Raw genomic sequence first — 20,593 nt, 5'->3', positions numbered from 1 at the left:
ACGCCTTCAGCCATATGGCACAGAGAGTCCGCTTCCTCGGTCTCGGAAAGACACGTGGTTCCCCGTAAGCAGGAGCACATCACGTCTCTGTTCCCCGCCCTCTGTAGTGTGAGGCAGAAACCTCCTTCCCTGTGCATACGGCAGACTCCACCGTGGGTCGAAGCCCACCGCTTTCTGACTCGGCAAACAACATCCACCGAACCAAGCTCTCACGTAGGTCACGGAGCACAGAAGTGTCCGGGGCTGTTCCCCACGTGCACACACACCGAACAGTGTCGCTCCGTAAGCAGGAATCCCTCTGTGACCCGCAGCCAGAGTCAGCCTTCATTGGACAGGCTGACTCTGAGCGCTAATGTCACTTTCTAGTCACCTTGTAAAATTCGATAATGTTTCCCCTGGTCAGTGAAGAGTTACCACAGTGAACCCCTCAGAGGCCACTTTATTCGGAGGATTAGCTGATGCCTCTCCTGTGGCTTCCGAAAGGTGACAGAGGAGAAGGAAGATACGAATCGTTCAGATGACGCATGTCGTTCAGTCTCAGGGTGTCCTGTGGAAGAGACAGTCTTCATCAGGGACTGGGAGGGACATAGCTGAATGTTTGTCAGGATGTCCCATGCTCGTGTTGAAATGCAATCTCATGAAGGTTAGGATAGGACTCTTCTTCGTTTTAAAAATATTTATTGATTTGACAGAGAAAGAGAGAATGAAGCAGAGGGAGCTGCAGAGGCAGAGGGAGAAGCAGGCTCCCCGCTGACCAGGGAGACTGATGTGGGACTCGATCCCGGGGCCCTGAGATCATGACCTGGGCTGAAGGCAAACGATTTGGACTGAGCCACCCAGGTGCCCCTAGCGTAGGACTTCTATAAGAACACTGTGAATTTCATCGCAGACCAAGGAGAAATAACGAGTAATTACAACTTTTTGGTATAAGCCAGGGGAATGACATCTTATAGGAAAGACAGTAGTAAATGCCAGCATGTCGATTACTTTCTGAGGGACCTTTTCCCAGGTCTGCGGGCCACTAGGCGTTTCAGTGACAAAAATTTCCACGGAAGCAGAAGCGGACTGCTCACGTCGTACCAGAAAAGGGCCCCTCGAGGAGGAAGGAACTGACACTCGTGGCTGGAAATGCAGCTTGCTTTTTGGAGGCAGGAGGACCTTTTCCACGGTCGACAGATTGCACAGGTTTTTCCAGCTGCGTGAGGCAACTGGGGTTTTCTTCTAGTTTTTCATAACAAAAATGGAGCCGAGAGGAAATACGCTGAGGCTCTTGATCTGTTAAAATTAATCAGAATTTTGACATTTGGAAAAATAGCGAACTCGTTCCGTTGTCTCACTTTTGGGACTGATAGAGTATCCGTCAGACCTCCGATCTTTTCACAACACGTAGACATGACTTTAGTGCATTTGGATTTGATAGTGACAGAGCAGGACTGGCACTCAGAACCAGGGCCACGCTCCTAGCACGGAGCCCCTGTCTCTGTCCTTTCCGAGTGGCGTGGGGCTCGGCAACCCTAGGCGTCTGTGCCTCTCAGTAAAGCAACCACATTTCCATCTTGAGATACAGAAAACTGCATCCTTACGTGTAGGTAATGGAAAACAAAACTGTGTGTAGGACATAATAAAGTACAAAGGCAAAATTCACGTAGAGATTAGCCACAGTATCGACACATTTGCTTATTCTCTGGCAAATTCCCAAAGTCACAGATTACTAAAGGGGTTTCACAAACCATAAGTTCATTTGTGAAAATCGTTAAGTCCTTAGTTACGAGTTAACAGATACTTTTGCTGTGACCAGCAGGATTCTTGACGAACGTGGTAATCAGGAAAGGGATGAGTTTTGCCCGAGAGCCCTGTAGGTTCTCTGTCTGGGCCCAGCCCGTGTGTGTGCTCCAAGCTCTCTGCGCTGCTGGTTCTCACTGGGGGGTGACCCAGCACCTCTCACGAGGGAGCCGGTGAGGCTGTGGTTTGTATTAAGCAGAATGAGTTTGGTCCTCAGCGGGCGCAGAAGCCCTTCTCCCGGACCTGACAGCATCTCCTCACCGGGCTCATCCTGATGTACAGCTTTTTATAATCAACTGGGAGGTAACGTAGTGAGGAAATGGTTCTGAGTTCTGTGAGCCACTCTAGCAAAGTAATCGAACCCACGGAGTTGGTGGTTGAAACCTCCACTCGACAGCAGGTAGTGAGAGTCACAGGTGACAACCTAGAATGGTGACGAGTGTCTGAAGTGTGGCACAGTCCTATAGGATCGAGCCCTTATTCGGGAAGAGCTGGTGCCGTCTACACCTAGATGGTGTAGACGGTGTCAGAGGGGGACACCTCCTGATGTGGACGGTGTCTGTAGGCAATCAGATGTTGTCTTAGGGCACACGGTGTCAGAGGGGGACACCCCCCCACACGGGGACAGTGTCCATAGGGATCCGATGTCATGTGCAGGTAGATGGTGTAGATGGTGTCAGAGGGGGACACCCCCCACCGACATGGACGGTGTCTGTACGGGATCTGATGCCGTCTTAGGGTACACAGTGTCAGACCTGAGCTGAACTGTAGGACACCCCGCGGGGGTCTGAGCCTGGCCAGTGATGTGATAAACCCCCAGTATACACACTGGATTTGGGTGCAGAAGACTAGAGCCTCACAAATGTTCTTGGGAATGCAAACATTTATTTCAACTGTCTAAAGCACAACGTGGTATGTTAGAACCTGAGTAGCGTAAGTGTCCCTTCCCTCTGAATCGTGTAGGTGATCCTGGGCGTGTACTGGTGTGAGGAGTGGTGGGCGGTCACTGCAGGTTCCCCGCACCTTCCCCAGGCTCCCGTCTTCCCTCACGGACCTGTCGGGAAAGGTTCCTATCGGTGGACCTTACGTGCCGCTCCGCCTGGTCTCCTCCCCGGGGCTCCTGGGACTCAGAAAGCAGAAAGTTTGGTGGAGTTTCTAACCATGCTGCTTCCCAAACTAGGCATTGGGTAAGGGAGAGTTGTGAGGTCAGTGGGGAGTTCTGAGATCCTTATTACAAAACCCTGTAGCTAATGGCCTGGCTCCGTGAACGGAAGTGGCCCATGATGCATGGAGAGCGGGAACCTGATGGAAGACGGCGCTGGGGTTACAGCTCCCTGTCGCCGCGGCCGCACCTGCGTGGAACTGGACACTCTTCTTAGTGTTTTTGAACCCCATGGTTTTCGTTTTGAATATGTGCAGGCTGACGTCACTTTCTCGGGGGTCTGCGCACGGTGGCCCGTGGGCCACATCTGGCCCACCGCCTGGTTTTGTAAATAAGACGGTAGCGGCCCACGGCCACACCCCGTGTTTGCAAATCGTCTGTGACTGCTTTTGAGCCATCGGGAGAGCTGAGGACTGGGGTAGGACTGCGCAGGCCCCAAAGCCAAAACGTTCGCCGTCCAGCTCACAGCTGGTTGACCCTGCTCCGTTTCGTAGGACGACGGTAAGAATAGAGATAGTCATGCAGAGCAGACAGGTGGGGACGACGGATGGACGGACAGAGTGTTGTACCCCACACGGACAAGGAGAGCCAGCCAGTGCATTCTGAGCGAACAGGGTCTGGAACCTAGTGACGAAGGAGCCTGACATACTGTAGGAATTAAGAATGGCACAGACCTGCGACTGCATCAAAACAGGAAAACGAAAAGAACGGTAAAAGCAAAGCCGGTTGCGCCATGAAACCGTGACGGGGAAGAAGTGGCCTGGCCTAGGGTGGTAGAAATCACATTTTGAATCACCTCATTCGGAGGAATGTTTCCTGGTGTCTTGATTAGAGACTTTCTCTGGGTGCCACTGCATGTGGGACATCTGAGCTTGGGGTCATTCTGAATCACGTTTACATCGTCGTTGCTTTGCAACAAGTACACGGTAAACGCAGTGTTACACTGACGTGGGGAAAGTCATGTTAAGAAATAGCGGTGAATATGCGTACGGACCCATCTCGTCTTTCCTAAAGCATTCTACTGCAGCCGTCCGAGCCTCTTCTTGTAACTCGTTTCCACAAACACCCTTTGTCTGCTTTTCCAAAGCATAGGCACCAGCTGCTTGTGAGATGCAAACACCACCTTCTCTCCTCCCTGTGCTCCCGCCTGACTATGCCCTGCCCTGTGCGTGAGCCTTTGGGAACACCCTCTACTGTGTGTGGGATCACTCGCACGTGTGTCCACTCCCGAAGCACAAGCTTTGTATCTGCAGTCTCTGGCTCACTGCCAGACACTTGGGAAGTAGTCACTAAGTACTGACAAGAAACAAGGAGCGAATGGATGAACGGATGAATGCACCCTTCAGCTCCACTCCCCGTCTGAGGTGTCATTGCATTGCATTTGCTGCCCCTTAGTATTTCATGTAAAAAGTCGATTGAACATGTAGGGCCTGTCTGGGCATTGATATATAATGCTGGTATGTCCAGGAAGAGCTCTCTGTATTGTTCTCAGGCCACGTGGTTTTTTTTTTTTTTTTTTTTTATTAACATAGAACATATCACTTGTTTCAGGGGTACAGGTCTGTGAATCATCAGGCTTACACACTTCACAGCACTCACCATAGCACAGACCCTCCCCAGTGTCCATCACCCAGCCACCCTCTCCCTCACCCCAGCCCCCAGCAGCCCTCAGTTTTTTCCTGAGATTAAGAGTCTCTTATGGTTTGTTTCCGTCTCTGGTTTTGTCTTGTTTCCTTTTTTCCTCTCTTCCTCTATGATCCTCTGTCTTGTTTCTCAAATTCCTCATATCGGTGAGATCATAGCATAATTTCTTTCTCTGACTGACTCATTTTGCTCAGCATAATACCCTCTAGTTCCATCCACGTCATTGCAAACGGCAAGATTTCATTTCTTTTGATGGCTGCATAGTATTCCATTGTGTATATATACCACATCTTCTTGATCCATTCATCTGTTGATGGACATCTAGGCTCTTTCTACAGTTTGGCTATTGAGACCACGTGGTATTTTCATGGTATTTCACTTATTTTCTTTACAACTACAAAAAATACATAAAAGGAGAAATACCATTCACATCTCTTTTTTAAGTCAGAGCAGCTGTCCCACCCGGCGACTGTGTACTGATAACAGATTACTTTTGACCAGGAAATCACAGTGTTCTACTCTGTTGCAGAAGAGCAACTTGGGAAAACGGGAAAGAGCGTGACACACGTGCAGCCGCCTTTCCAACGACGACGGCCCACGCGGCTCCTGGAAATCGGAGCCCCCTTCTATCAAGACAACCAACTTCAGGTGAAGGTCTACTGGAAAAAGACCGAAGGTACGCAAATGCTCTCTGACAACTTGTTATCTGTGTAAGGGGCCCCGTGACACCAGGGGGCTAGTGAAAGAGTCAGGGTTGAACCATGGTGTGAATAGTTTTTGTTTTTTGTTTTTTTAAGATTTACTTATTTTACAGAGAGAACATGAGGCAGGGGAGGGCAGAGAGAGAGAGAGAATCTCAAGCAGATTCCATGCTGAGGACAGAGCCCGGTGTGGGGGTGGATCTCACGACCTTAAGATCATGACCTGAGCTGAAACCAAGAGGCAAATGCTTCACTGACTGAGCCACCCAGGCGCCCTGCCATGGGGGTGACATTAAGGGAAACAGAAACCCAAACAGAATATTTAGATCCTTTTTATTATTATTATTTATTTATTTTAAATTCCTGCTGCTGTGAAGTCTAAGTGAGCTGCTGCTTCTCTCCCAGGAACCCATACCGTGTTTAGAAATCAGCACCGTTGGTCAGCTGGTTGCATTTTCTCATCTCAGGGATGTTAGCCTGGCTTCACTGCTTTCCCAGAAGGCCAGTCCTGTCTCCAAGACACTCAAAACACTCATTATTCTGCTCTATAAAGTTTTGTTCTAAATGAGTTTGTTGTTTAAAAAAAGACACACAACCCAAATAATTTGGGAAACAGAGAAAGAAGTCACTTATTTCAGTATGGTCTCCTAGAAACAGTATTTTGGCAGATGTCTTTTCAAAATTTTCCTACACTTCTGTTCTTCCTTCAGTTGTTTTATACACACACACACAGGTCCATATATGTATGTAAAAAGTACACATTTTCATATAATGTAGGAGCATTCTGCACTATCCTGTATTTCTGTTCCCTGTTTAACTCACTTCTGTGTACGGACACACCACAATATCCTAACACACCATCATCCCACTACAGCAAAACTCCCGGGTGTCTTCAGAATTTCCATTTTACAATTAATACTGCAAGCCAGATTTACCCTTGGAATTAATTCTGTTTTGAGTTTGTATTTGAATAGCTGTCTTTAGAATAAATTCACTTTCTTTGGTTTTCTTTATTCGTAAGATTTTTGTGTATATTATCGAACTAGTATTTTTGGAATTATTTGATGTACATTTCCATGTCTACCACTCGTATGCCTTTGGAAACACAGGAAAGACAGATTGTTTCAAGAGTTCACTTTTAACAGTTCTTCCGAAGAACACTGTTACATAGAACGTTGGTGTTGGAGGGCCACCTGGGTGGCTCAGTTGGTTGAGCGTCTGACTCTTGATCTCAGCTCAGGTCTTGGTCTCAGGGTTGTGAATTCAAGCCCCACGTTGGGATCCATGCTGATCATGGAACCTACATGAGCAAAAAAAAAGGGAATATTAGTGCTGGAGTTCTTTTTGTTCCAGAATTTTTTCTAAGCTGCTGACATCCATTCTGTAGCCAAAATAATATTACAATTAATATTAATGTCTTATTACTCTCCTACATTAATTAAAACTAAATTCCATTTATTCAGTATTATTTATTAAAAGTTATTCATTCATGTATATCCCTATTTGTAAACATAATAAGTTTTAGGATAATTATTAAATTACAAAATTTATTTGATCTATTATGTTTACTGACTTTAGATTAGAACTGTATCAGTCGTAAAACATTAATATTGAAACTATAAATATATAATGAAATACAAATGTACGCATTGAGAATACTTCTTAAGCATACAAGAGGATGAAAACATGAACGTATAATGAAATACAACCGTAAGCATTGAGAATACTTCTTAACCATACAAGAGCAACCATTGCTGTTGTGACTTGTAAACTTGAAGATCTGTCTTGCTGATATTTGAAATGTTTATCACTCAGAACCATACCGTGCACGTTGGGCCTCTCGGGTGCATGAGATCCAGGGAGCGGGAAATGACCTCATTCTGTTGGGGAAGCCGTACTTCATGCAGGGCTGGTCTGCCCTTGCTCCGTGTGGAGCTCCACCGATGGCTCTTTTTAGCCAGGGCTGGGGATTTGGTTTGCCCCGGTGGGGGCCTCTGCAGCACAGGGCTGCCATGAACACAGGTCTTTGATGCACGTTCTCCCGGACGAGGGGGACCCTGGGTGATTGGAGCATGCAGAGCTTTGGAAGACATGACACTTTCTCACAGAGGTTGCAGCTTCCATTCCCACTCTCAGGGCACGATTGTCCCCAGTGGACCCCCCTCTCTCTGCCTCGTGGAGTTTCCATCTTTTTGAGTTGAGCAGTTCTGGGACCTGTGTCTCGATGGCTCGGTTCTGTCTGCGTTTTTAAGCTCTTCAGCCGCGCTGTTTGTCCTGCAAGAGGCCTTTACATGTTGAGTATAGGTGTCACCTGCCGGTTCCCTGGTTTCAGCGTTTTCTCCTTGTGTGACCGATCCATCCTTCCTTCCTTCCTCAGTGCTTCTGTGTTGTAGAGGGGACCCATTCATCATTTTGTTTCTCTGGGTGAGAGACCCTGGTTGAGGATCTTTGCTTACACAGGGTCACACAGATCCTCCCCTCACGTCCTGAATCTTGGACCGCTTCCCCCTTCTCTCTGGGGCTGTCTTCCGCCTGGAACTGAGTTTACGTGTGGAGCTCACTGCTCCTTTACGCTTCCGGCCCTCCTGAGCTGCAGCAGAGCTCAGGAGAGCTGACAGAGCAGCCTTAGTTGAACTGTGGGCTGCTGCCCCGGCCCTACCTCCCACGTATGGGCATCGCATCTTATCTGTTCGACTTTCTCTGGAGTCATTTGGCGTTTCCCCCTCTGCAACTTTCTGGCATTGCCACGTTGTCTTAACTACTGTGAATCTGTAAATATTTTTAATCATAGTTCTTCAGTTTTTACTTCATTATCAAGTTGTCTTGACTGTTTTCGGTCCTTTGTGCTTTTATATCAGTGTTTATATTAATCTGTCAGTGCCCACAGAAACCTTGTGAGATCTCTGTTGAGATTACAGTCAACATATGGTCACGACTGAGAATTCACATCTTAAAAATCCCGACACTTGACGTATCACTTTCTTCCGTTTTTTAAAGTTTTCTCTTAACAGTGATTTATAATGTGTAATGCAGAGGCTATAATAGTTCTATTAGGATTATTCTAAGGTGTTTGTGTTTATTGCGGTCCCATTCCAAACATGTGTACTTTTCCTCAGTTTTGTTTCCTAACTGTGGCTGTCCTACAGACATAGACATCCTCTTTCAATGTCTTGATGGTGAATCGGACTCTCTTGTTCTATTCCCTTGCTCACTGCATTTCCTGTGATGATTCTTTCCCACTTTTCCATAAAAGCTACCGTGTAGCATGCGCATAAGGAGAATGTGATATTTTCCTTCCCAGACCTGGACCTCTCCTTCTGTCCCTTGCTGTAACGCCGGCTGTGATGTTCAGTGCGGGACGACGCCGGAGGAGTGATCCCTGCAGGGGTGATGTCTGTTTTTTATTTTTGACTCCTCATTTGTGTTTGTTCAAAGCGGAGATGAAGCAGAAGTGCTGCTTTCTTTTCTTCCTCTTGGTTACGTGGTTGAAGATTTACTAGTCCTTCTGATTACATGGAAACAGGTTAATGGTATTCATGGCTGAGGAAAGTCAGTTTTCTAAATATCTGTTAGGAATTATTATATGTAAAACACTGCATGCTTGTAAACTACTATTTGAGCCACAATAACATGTAAAGAACACGGTCTTTACACTGAGATATATTTTGTGTAAAAGCCCAGGCGAACCACTCACCAACGTGTGGTGTCGGGCAAATCACTCACCACTCAGCACATCAGTTTCTCATCTGTAAAGAGGGAGTAACGGTGCCCATCTCACGGGGGTGGTGAGTGATGTCATGGGACCTGTGTGCGTGTGTGCATGAACACAACGTGTGCAAGTGGACATAACAGATTTTATGTCCATATACAAGTATCTGCTGCTTTTACCTTCCCCAGCTTTATGGACTAGAATTGCTCTAGAACATGGTGCATATTTGAGGTGCCCAGCGTGATGACTGGATGTACTTATCTACCATGATTGGATTTGCACAATAAGGTCATTGAGCACACTAACCCCAGGCGTGATGTCAGTAGACATACTTCACCAGATGAACAAAATCCCCTACTGCTTTTTCTTTTTTTAAGATTTTATTTATTTCAGAGAGAGAGTATGTGTGAGTCAGGGAGGGGCAGAGGGAGAAGCCGACTCCCAGCTGAACATGGAGCCCAGCACGGGGCTCAGTCCCAGGACCCTGGGATCATGACGTGAGCTGAAGGCAGACGCTGAACTGACTGCGCCCCCAGGTGCCCCATCCCATTGCTGTTATCTGCAGTGTTTTTCTCACGGATTCATGTGCAGTTTTATCACATATTCTTGAAAGTAATGAGAAGGTCAAGGACTTTTTCTTCTTTATTGTATTAACATGATGATCTAAAGGGAAAGTGATAGACTGTGTCGTAGGTTTGTTGTGGGAATTGAATGACAGTACACATACCGAGTGCTTGGGGACAGTGCCCAGCACAAAGTAATCACCCCAGAAATGTCAGGGTTCTTACGGGGTTTCCTGTAGGTGGAGCCCTGAAGGCTGGCCCACGAGCAGAGGGGAAACAGGACGCTAGGAAGCAGGGTGAGCGCCTCTGAGCTAGGCACTTCTTGGGGCTTTAGGACCAGCTCTGTTTTCCTCCTTTGCAGACAAGGAGGTATGATGCTTTCACAAACGGTCTCGTGATTGATTTGCAACCCAAATGCGAGGAGTTCTAAGCATTCCTAAGCATTCCGCTTGGCAGATGAAGTGGGATTAACCACCACTGCCCTCTGTCTGCGGCAGGAAATGGTTAATACTCCCATACAGCTCAGGACTTCGTTCTGTGGTCGGCACCTGGGTTGAACTGGAACGCCTGCCGGGGCGGCAGTGACTTTGCCGTTGGCGTCTGCCCGGGGAGGTCACTTTCCACGTAGGTTACACGGCCCCTTAGGGACCGAGAACAAGTCACGCCATCCCTAGAGATGTCTTTTTTTCTAATAAGCCCTTTTCCTTAAATTCTATCCATCCTATGTCCCTTCGGATGGTAATGTGAAAGCCAAATGAACGTCTAAAAGCCAGCGGGGGACACAGCAGGAGTTCCAGACTCTTGCACATCTGTTCTCTTCCAGAAGCCCGTTGGGCAGGCACCATAGGACCTACAGTATCCCAAACCCGAGTTTCCCGAAACAGTGATGGAGCGTGTGCTGTTCATAACTACTGCACACGTAGGAGACGAGACCCCTTTTAAGTCAACAGATGGTCCCACTGTTCACGAATTCTGGGTAGAATGTGAATGTGAGATCTTTCTCTGGCTTTTTTGGTCTTTTTGACTCTGTAAAATCATTTACTGTGGGCCTCTTATGCAACTTGCAAGACCCATCTCAAATGCTTTTTGAACACTACATCGAAACCTAATGATGTACTGTACGTTGGCTAAATGATCATAATAAAAATAAAAATGAAAAACAATATTAAAATAGGAAAAAAAATTCTGAGAATATTCTTGAATCATAACTAATTTCCACCAGTGGATCCACTGGGTTGAAAACCTTAAAAAACCTGAATGCTTGTGACAGATCAGAGTAGATGAGAATCTTGTTTACTAGTCAAGATAAAACTGTAAGTAGAAATGGGTTTCTAGATATCTGTCACATTTCCTAAAAAAGCGAGGCTGGCCAGCATGTTGGTTTTGGACTTGGAGCTAGGAACTCAGAAGCACAAATCTGTTCAGTTTCCTTGAAATTTCCCAAAGGGAGAGCGTCCTTTTTTATTATTATTATTATTTATGATGACAGAGCATATTATTTCTAAGGGAAATGACTCAAACATCATGTGTTAGCCCAGAGTGCCTGTGTCACTGGGGTGTAACAGTAAATGCTCTCGAAGGAAAGACATACCCTCAAGAACCAATCTGCAGCCCTAAAAGGAATAAAAAATTGGCTACTTTTATTAATTAGCAATTTTATTATTCTTCAAACAACAGTTCCGTTTTACTGTGTGGCAACAAAATCCACACTTGATTCTCTCAGGCTCCTTGGTTTAGACTTCGTGTTTGCACTCCAGAAATGTGAAAAATTAGCTCAAAACGAGAGAGAAAACATTCCTACTTCTACTTGGAGTAGAAATGCCTTCTGCCAAGTAGGTGTTTGAGTTTTTTCTTTTACAAAATTGTACAAAATCCGAAAGTCTGTCGGATGAAAGCATTTTGACAAACGAAGAGAGAAGAAGACATCAGTTTGTGAAAGGATGTCATTCCGCTGATACTGATTGAGCACCGACTGCATACCGGGTGCTATTTCCGGTGTCGGAGATGCTGCAAAGAACGGAAATCCCTGCCCCGGGGAAGTGGCATTTTCCGATGCGTTCCCGAGTGCTGTGCGGGGCTGCCGGTGCTGGGACTTCCCGTCTTTACTGTGGCGGCTATCCTGCGGCGTTCCCCGATGGTCTCCCTCTCTCAGAGCTCTGATTTCAACCACCCAGCACGCTTGAGCATTCGACTTTTGGAATTTAGAGATGAACATTCCATTAAAAAATGTACAGCCTTATATAGCACCTGGACCATGCAGTCAGTGGGGCCTCCGACTCCTGGTTTGGACTCGGGTCATGATCTCAGGGTCTGGGGACTGAGCCCCATGTCCGGCTCAGCTCCCACGGAGAGTGGGGAGTCCTCCTGCGATTCTCTCTTCCTCTCCCCTCTGCCCCCTTTGGCTCATGCTCCCTCATTCTGAGTTTCCCTCTCTATAATAAATCAATCTTTAAAAATATTTTTTGGCAGCCTTGAATGTACGCCAGGCACTGTGAGTTAACTATATTTGAGAAACAGATGAGATACATCTAGTTTTCGAATCACAGTTGAGGCACACCGAAAGCAGATTTCCATATTTAAAAACTTCTCAAGTGCGTTATAATTCATCTGTGGAAGGGAGAACTTCAGTTCGAGAACCACAGCAACACAGGCACTTAGCAGAGAATTTTCATATGTATCCCCCCCAGGAAACGTTTGACTTGAAGATGCTGTTTTTCATATTCTGGTCATAGATGGGGTCCTGAAGTCATCTCCTAAATACAGACTTGCAGGGTTTTCATAATTGCCAAGATGAAGCTAAAGAGGACAGGACATTTGTATAAATGAGTTACACGGATATTTGTATAAATACATGGATATTTGTATAAATACAAGGATATTTGCAGAAAGGAGTTAGAACCCAACTAACACGAGGGTGGGCATTTTGTGGTCTGCATTTGGAAAAAGAATCCAGTATGATGAACATACGGTGCCCTACCCTTCCAGGGGTACAACTGAGTGATTTAACAGTTCTTTCGGGGTGCACGTATCGTTCTGAATTAGCGTTTTTGTATTTTATTTTCATTCCGGGGCAGTGTCATGTTAGGCTCTGACGACAGTGCAGTGGTCCAACAATCCCGTGTACTACTCAGTGTTCACCATGAGTGTCGTGTCCATCACCTTCCCGTATTTTACAACACCCCACTCCCTCCTGTGGGAACCACCGGTTCTCCAGAGTTGAGTCTGTGTCATGGTTTTGTCTCTTCTTCCCTTTGCTTGTTTCTCTTGACTTTTAAATCCCACATCGAGTGAGTGAAATCATATGGTATTTGTCTTTCTCTGACAACTCACTCAGCATCATACTCTCTAGATCCATGGTTGGTGTTGCAAGCGCCAGCATTTCCTTCTTTTCTGCGGCTGAATAATATTCCATTGTGTGTAGACACCACATCTTCTTTATCCGGTCATCGACAGATGGACACTTGGGCGGCTTCCAGAATTGGGCTGTTGTAAATAACGCTGCTGCAAACGTAGGGGCGCATATGGCTTTCTGATTCTGTGTCTTGGTGTTCTTTGGGTAAATACCCAGCACTGAAATTACTGGATCATGAGGTAATTCTAATTATTTGAGGAGCCTCCGTCCTGTTTTCCACACTGGTTGCACCAGTTTGCATTCCCACCAACAGTACATGAGAGTTCCTTTTTCTCCAATCCTTGCCAACACTTGTTTCCTCTGGTTTTTATTTTAGCCATTCTGACAGGTACGAGGTGGGAGCTCACAGTTCTGATTTGTATCTCCCTGATGCTGAGCCTCTTTCCATGGGTCTGTCGGCCATCTGTAGGTTTTCTTTGGAGAAATGTCTCTTCATATGTTCTGCCTATTTTTTAATTGGGCTCTTGGAGCTTGGGGTGTTCAGTTTGATAAGTTTTTAATATATTTTGGAGATTAACCCTTTATTGGATATATCATTTGTAAACATCTTCTCCCATTCAGTAGGCTGTGTTTTAGTTCCGGTGACTGATTTCCTTCACTGTCCAGAAACTTTAATTTTGACAAAATCCCAATAATTTATTTTTGCTTTTGCTTAAGTTGCCTCAGAAGTTGTATTCAGGAAAAACGCTGCTAGGGCTGAGGTCAGAGAAATTACTGCCTGTGCTCCTTGGAGGAGTTCTATGGTTTCGGGTCTTACATGTAGGTCTTCAATCCATTTTGGACTTATATTTGTGCAGGATATAAGAAAGTGGTCCTGTTTCTTTTGTGTGTGTCCCTGTTCAGTTCTCCCAGAACCATCTGTTGAAGACACATCTTCCCATTGCATATTCTTGCCTCCTTTGTGAAAGAGGAATGACCATAATCGTGGGTTCATTTCTGGGTTCTCCCCATTCTGTTCCTCTCATCTTTGTGTCTGTTTTTATGGGCAGAACCATACTGTGTTGATTACTATAGCTTTCAGGTGTGACTTGATATCTAAGATTGAGATACCTCCAGTTGTGCTCAAGATTGCTTTGGCCACTCAGACTCTTTTGTGGTTCCATACAAACTTTAGGATTGTTTGTTTTAGCTCTGTGAAAAATGTTCTTTTGAGCATTTTTGGAAAACATGCTACTTTGATAGGGATTGATTTGAATGTGTATTTGCTCTGGGTACAATGGGCATTTTAATAATATGTTTAAATATTATAGGAATATTTAATATTTAATTATTTTAGTATTTAATTTAGATACACGGGAATAGCCTTCCATCTGTTTGTGTCCTCTATAGTTTTTTCTTTCTTTCTCTCTTTCTCTGTCTCCTTCTTTCTAACATTGGGTTTGACAGTAAAATCAGGAGTCACATGCTCTACCATGCTCATCCCGGCACCCCTTCAATTTCTCTCATCAGTGTTCTATAGTTTTCCAAGTACAGGTCTTTTACTTCCTTGATTAAGTTTATTCTTAGGTATTTTATTATTTTGGGTACAATTGTTCATAGGATTGTTTTCTTAATTTCTCTGCTATGGTGGTATTGGTGTATGGAAATGCAACAGATTTTAAGATATTGGTTTCATATCCTGTGATTTTACTGAACTGATCAGTTCTATTAGTTTTGGGGGGAAATTTTAGGTTTATCTATATATAGTATCCTGTCATCTGCAAATAGTGAAAGTTTTACTTGTTTCTTACAGTGTGGGTGCATTTTATTTCTTTTTCTTGTCTGACTGCTGTGGCTTTGACTTCCACTATCATGTTGAGTAAAAGTGATGAGAGTGGACATCCTTGTCTTATTTCTGACCTTAGGAGAAAAGCTCTCAGTTTTCCACCACCGAGTGTAGTGCTAGCTGTGTGTTTTTCATAGATGGCCTGTATTATGTTCAGGTATGTTCTCTCTAAACCTACTTTGTTGGGGGTTTTTACTGTAAACAGATGTTGTACTTTATCAGCTGCTTTTTTTACATCTCTTGAAATGATCATATGGTTTCTGTCCTTTCTCTTGTTGATGTATCACATCACACAATATGACTCACCTGCAAATACTGAACCACCCTTGCGTCCCAGGAGTAAATCCTATACGATGATGGAGAATGACTTTGTTAATCATTATTGTTGAATTTCATTTGTTGATATTTTGCTGAGGATTTACATCTATCTTCATCAGGGATATTGGTCTGTAGTTCCTTTTTTTTTTTTTTTTTTTTTTTTTTGGTAGTGTCTTTATCTGGTTTTGGTATCAGGCAGTGCTGGCATTATACAATGAATTTGGAAGGTTTCCCCCTATGTTTTGGAATAGTTTCAGAAGAATAGGTATTAACTCCTCTTCTTTAAATGTTTAGTAAAATTTGCCTGTGAAGTAGTCTGGACCTGGACTTGTGTTCGTTGGGACTTTTTTTGTTACTCTTAGTAATGATAACCAGTCTGTTCATATTTTCTCTTCCTTCCTGATTCAGTTTTGGGAGGTATGTGTTTTGAAGAATTTATCCATTTCTTTTAGGTTGTCTAATTTGTTGGCATTTAATTTTCCATAATATTCTCTGATAATCCTCTGTGGCTGTGGATTTGGTTCCTATGACTCCTGTTTCGTATCTGACTTTGTTGGAGCCCCTCCCCCCACCCCCAACCCCGTCTCTCTCCTGACTCTGGCTAAAGGTGTATCAGTTCTGTTGCTACTTACAGAGAACCCGCTTCTGGTTTCATTGATCTGTTGTATTATTTTTGGTTTCTCGTTCACTTATTTCTGCTCTGATCTTTATTACTGCATTCTTAAAACAGTTTGGGTTTTGTTTGTGCTTCTTTTAGCTTCTTCAGCTGTAAGGTTGGTCAGATTTTTCTTGATTCTTGAGGTAGGCCTCTGCTGCTATAAGCTTCCCTCTTAAAACAGCTTTTAATGGATTCCAAAGATTCTGAGCCTTGTATTTTCATTTTCATATGTCTCCATGTATTTTTTTTATTTTCTCTTCGATTTTTGGGGTGACCCAGTCATTATTCAGTAGCATGTTATGTGATGTACATGTATTTGTATTTTTTATAGACTTTTTCTTGTGGTTGATTTCTAGTTTCCGAGTGTTGTGGTTCGGAAAGATGCATAGTAGGACTTAACCTTTTTTAATTTGTTGAGACTAATACTGTGGCATAAGAAGTGATCTGCTCTGGAGACGGTCCCATGTGCACTTGAGGAGAATGTATATTCTGCTGTTGTAGGGTGGAAAGTTCTGAGTATATCAGATCTTTCTGGTCTGATGTCTCATTCAGAGCCACTGTTTCCTTGCTGATTTCCTGCTTCGGTGATCGGTCGGTTGATGTGGTGCGGCGGTCAAGTCCCCTACTGTTGTGTTATCATGGATTACTTCCTTTTTGCTTGTTATTAACTGCTTTTATGGAGTTGTACGCTCCCACACGGGTGCATAAGTATTTACACGTGTTAGATCTTGTCGGACTGCTCCCATTATGATTACGTAGTGTCCTTCTCTGTCTCCTGCGACGGTCTGTGTTTTAAAGTCTCGTCTGTCTGATTTCAGTGTTGTCACGAGGCTTTCCTGTCACTTCCATTTGCCTGATAAATGCTTTTCCATCCCGTCATGCTCAGTCTGCAGGTGTCTTTAGGTCTGAAATGAGTCTCTCTAGGCCGCATGGAGCTGGGTCTTGCTTTTTTATCCATTCCCTCGCCCTGTGTCTTTAGATTGGGGCATTTAGTCTATTTACGTTCAAAGTAACTTTGAATAGGTGTGTGCTTGTTGTCATTGAGTTACTTGTTTTACAGTTGTTTTTGTAGTTCTTTATTCTTCTCTTGTCCTCTGCTCTACATATCATGGGCAGGGACTGGTCCCCATGGTGCTGACGGGCCAGTGTGGGGCCATGCTGCACCTGAGCGGGTGACACCTGGCGTCGGGCAGAGCTGGAGGAGCTCCCACCCCTAGGGCACGCGCTCCCAGTCATCTGTGGGTGGGGGGAGCCCCCAGGCTGCCACGGGGGCTGCGGCCAGACAGCACGTTGGCCTTCTGCCCCTCTCCCCAAGGCATCACCTTGGGGGTGGTGACGGCATAGTGCCAGGCCCGTGGCCCCGCTCTCCGTGGGCTGGCCCAAACGGTGTGGGAGGGGGTGGGTGGCTCAGGAGCACATGAGGGCAGGACGTGTGCCGGCAGCAGGGCTCCTGAGGGCCTCCTGGCGGGGAGGCCTGCAGCCGAGGCCTGGCTCTGGGAGCCACATCTGCAGAGGAGCACTGTTGGCACAGAGTCTGTGCTGCCCACCCCTCGTTTGTTCTCGGACTCAGGTCCCACACATCCCTGCCAGGCCCACACATTCTGAGCTTAGGGAACAAATGTCCTTGCCGGGGACCCCCCGTGTGCTGCACACTGCTGCTTCTCAGCTGCTGCTCTGCACGCCAGCTGTTGTGCAGTCTCTTGGCAGGGGAGGAACTCCACATCTGCGCACTGCCTCCCCACACCCCCCCCACCACCGCCCAGTTCCCCAGAGTCTCGCCCAGTGAGGGTCAAAGTTCCGGCTGTTCAGCTGCCCTGATGGAATTCTGCCCTCTGCTTTTCGGAGTGTAGACAGCCATGGGCACTGTAGTTGGCCGTGGGCACACCTGGCACTGGTGAGGGTAGTGTATATGGCCGTGGGCGGTCTAGATGGCCGTGTGCACTGAAGATGGCCATGGGCAGGCCTGGTGCTGTGGTGGGTAGTGTAGGTGGCCATGGGCACTGCAGATGGCTGTGGGCGGTGTAGACTGCCGTGAGCAAGCCTGGTGCTGGTCTGGGCAGTGCAGATGGCCGTGGGCAATGTAGATGGCCGTAAGCAGGCCTGGCACTGGGGCAGCCACTGTAAATGGCCATGGGCAGGCCTGGTCCTGCCATGGGTAGTGTCGACGGCTGTGGATAGTGTAGATGGCGTGTGTAAGCTAGACGACTGTGGGCAGTGCAGATGGCCATGAGTAGTGTAGAGGGCCGTGGGCAGTGTAGATGTGCATGAGCTGTGGGCAGGCCTGGCGCTGGCATGGGTAGTTTGGATGACTATGGGTAGTGTAGATGGTCATGGGTAGTCTAGATGGCCGTGGGCAGGCCTGGCACTGGCATGGGTAGTTTGGATGACTGTGGGTAGTGTAGATGGTCATGGGTAGTCTAGATGGCTGTGGGCAGGCTTGGCGCTGGCATGGGTAGTCTAGATGGCTGTGGGCAGGCCTGGCGCTGGCAAGGGCAGCGTAGTTGACCATGGGCGGTATAGGTGGCCGTGGGCACCGTAGATGGCTTTGGGCAGGCCTGGCATGGGTGAGGGTAGTGTATATGGCCGTGGGCAGTGTAGATGGCCATGGACAAGCCTGGCAATGGCAGTGTAGATGGCCATGGGCAGGCCTGGCACTAGTGAGGGTAGTGTAGATGGCCGTAGACAATGTCACCAGCACCAGGCCTGCCCACGGCCACCTACACTGCCCACAGTCATCTAAACTACCCACGACCATCTACACTGCCCATGCCCATCTACACTGCTCATTCCACCACCAGGCCTGCCCATGGCCATCTACACTGCCCACAGCCATTTACACCGTCCACAGCCATCTAGAGTGCCCACGGCCATCTACACTGCTCACGTTACCGCTAGGACTGACCACAGCCATGTACACTACCCATGGCATTCAACACTGAAAAAACAGTAAGTACGTGGCTGTGAGCAGGCCTGGTGCTGGCGTGGGCAGTGTACGTGGCCGTGGGTAGTGTAGATAACTGTGGGCAGTGTAGATTGCCATGGGCAGGCCTGGCGCTGGCGTGGGTAGTGTAGACGGCTGTGAGCACTGTAGACAGCCGTGGGCAGACCTGGAGCTGTCGTGGGTAGTGTAGATGACTGTGGGCACTCTAGATGGCTGTGGGAATGCCTGGCACTGGGATGGGCTCTGTAGATGGCCGTGGGCAGTGCAGATGACTGTGGGCAGGCCTGGCCCTGGCTACAGGCAGTGGCTACTAACCACGACCATCTACACTGCCCACATTACTGCCAGGCCTGCCCATGCCCATGTACACGGCGCATGGCATTCAACACTGAAAAAAAAAGCAAGTACATGGCTGTGAGCAGGCCTGGCACTGGCGTGGACTCTGCATGCCATGGGCAGTGTAGATGCTCGTGGGCAGTGTAGATGGCCGTGGGCAGGTGTGGCACTGGCATGGGTAGTGTAGATGACCATGGGTAGTGTAAATGACTGTGGGCAGCACAGACAGCCATGGGCAGGCCTGGAGCTGGCGTGGGTAGTGTAGATGGCCGTGAACAGTGTAGATGGCCGTGGTAAGGCTGGGCAGTGGTGTGGGTAGTGTAGATAGCCATGGGGCATGTAGATGACCTGAGGCAGTGTAGATGGCTGTGGGCAGGCCTAACACTGGTGTGGGCAGCGTAGATGACATTAGCAGTGTAGATGTCCATGGGCAGTGTAGATGTCCATGGGTATAGATAGCCGTCGGCAGGCCTGGCGATGGTGTGGACAATTTAGATGGCCGTGGGCAGTGTAGATGGCTTTTGGCCAGCCTGGCGCTCTTGTTTTCAGTGTTGGTGGCCATGGGCAGTGTGGATGACAGTGGGCAGGCCTGGCGCTAGCCTGGGTAGTGTGGAAGGTTGTGGGCAGTGCAGACGGCTGTGGGCATTGTAGATGGCCGAGGTCAGTGTGGATGGCTGGGGGTAGTATGGATGGCCACGGGCAGTGTAGATGCTGTGGGCAGGCCTGGTACTGGTGTGAGCAGTCTAGATGGCCGTTGATAGTTTGCTGGCTATGGGCCGTGTACACGGCCATGAGCTGGCCTGGCTGTCCACGGCCATCTACACTGCCCTCACTAGCACCAGGCCTGCCCATGGCCATCTATTACTGCCCACAGCGATCTACACTACCCCCACCAGCGCCAGGCCTGCCTATGGCCATCTACAGTACCCATGGTCATCTATACTGCCCTTGCCGTCACCAGGCCTGCCCACGGCCATCTACACAGCCCACGGTCACCCCCCGGCCATCTACATTATCCACAGCCATCTACACTGCCCACAGCCACCAACACTGCCCACAGCCACCAACACTGCCCATGGCCATCAACACTGCCCACAGTCATCTACAATGCTGTTGCAATCACCAGACCTGCCCACGGCCATCTACACTGCCCAGTCGTCTACACGACCCATGGCCATCTACACTGCCTATGGCCATCCAAGCTATCCACATCCATTAACACTACCCACACCAATGCCAAGTCTGCCCACAGCCATCTACGCTATCCATGCCAGCGCCAGGTCTGCCCAAGGCCATCTACACTCTACATTCCCCCATGGACATCTATACTACCCACACCACTGCCTGGCCTACCACAGCCATCTACACTGCCCACAGTCATCTATACTACCCACAGTTATCTACACTGCCCATGGCCATCTACACTACCCATGCCAGTGCCAGGCCTCCCCACAGCCATCTACACTGCCCACAGCCATCTACACTGCTTAAGGCCATCTACACTAATCACAGCAGAGCCACGCTTGCTCACAGCAATCTACACTGCCCACAGCCATCTACACGACCCACACCAGCACCAGACCTGCCCCTGGCCATCTACAG

General features: G+C 47.5%; 1 protein-coding gene across 1 annotated transcript in view; it reads left to right on the top strand.

Moving 5' to 3' along the window:
- Positions 1 to 20,593, top strand: part of ANOS1 (anosmin 1) — a 176,289-nt gene that overhangs the window by 143,371 nt on the left and 12,325 nt on the right. Inside the window, exon 9 of the mRNA XM_045089275.1 lies at positions 5,118 to 5,264. Coding sequence (XP_044945210.1) covers positions 5,118 to 5,264 — 147 coding nt within the window. The remainder of the gene's footprint in view (positions 1 to 5,117; positions 5,265 to 20,593) is intronic.

Source organism: Mustela putorius, unplaced genomic scaffold, assembly GCF_011764305.1.
Source record: "Mustela putorius furo isolate JIRA1106 unplaced genomic scaffold, ASM1176430v1.1 tig00003836_pilon_pilon_pilon, whole genome shotgun sequence".
NCBI lineage: Eukaryota > Metazoa > Chordata > Mammalia > Carnivora > Mustelidae > Mustela > Mustela putorius.
This window is presented reverse-complemented; position numbering and strand designations above follow the sequence as displayed.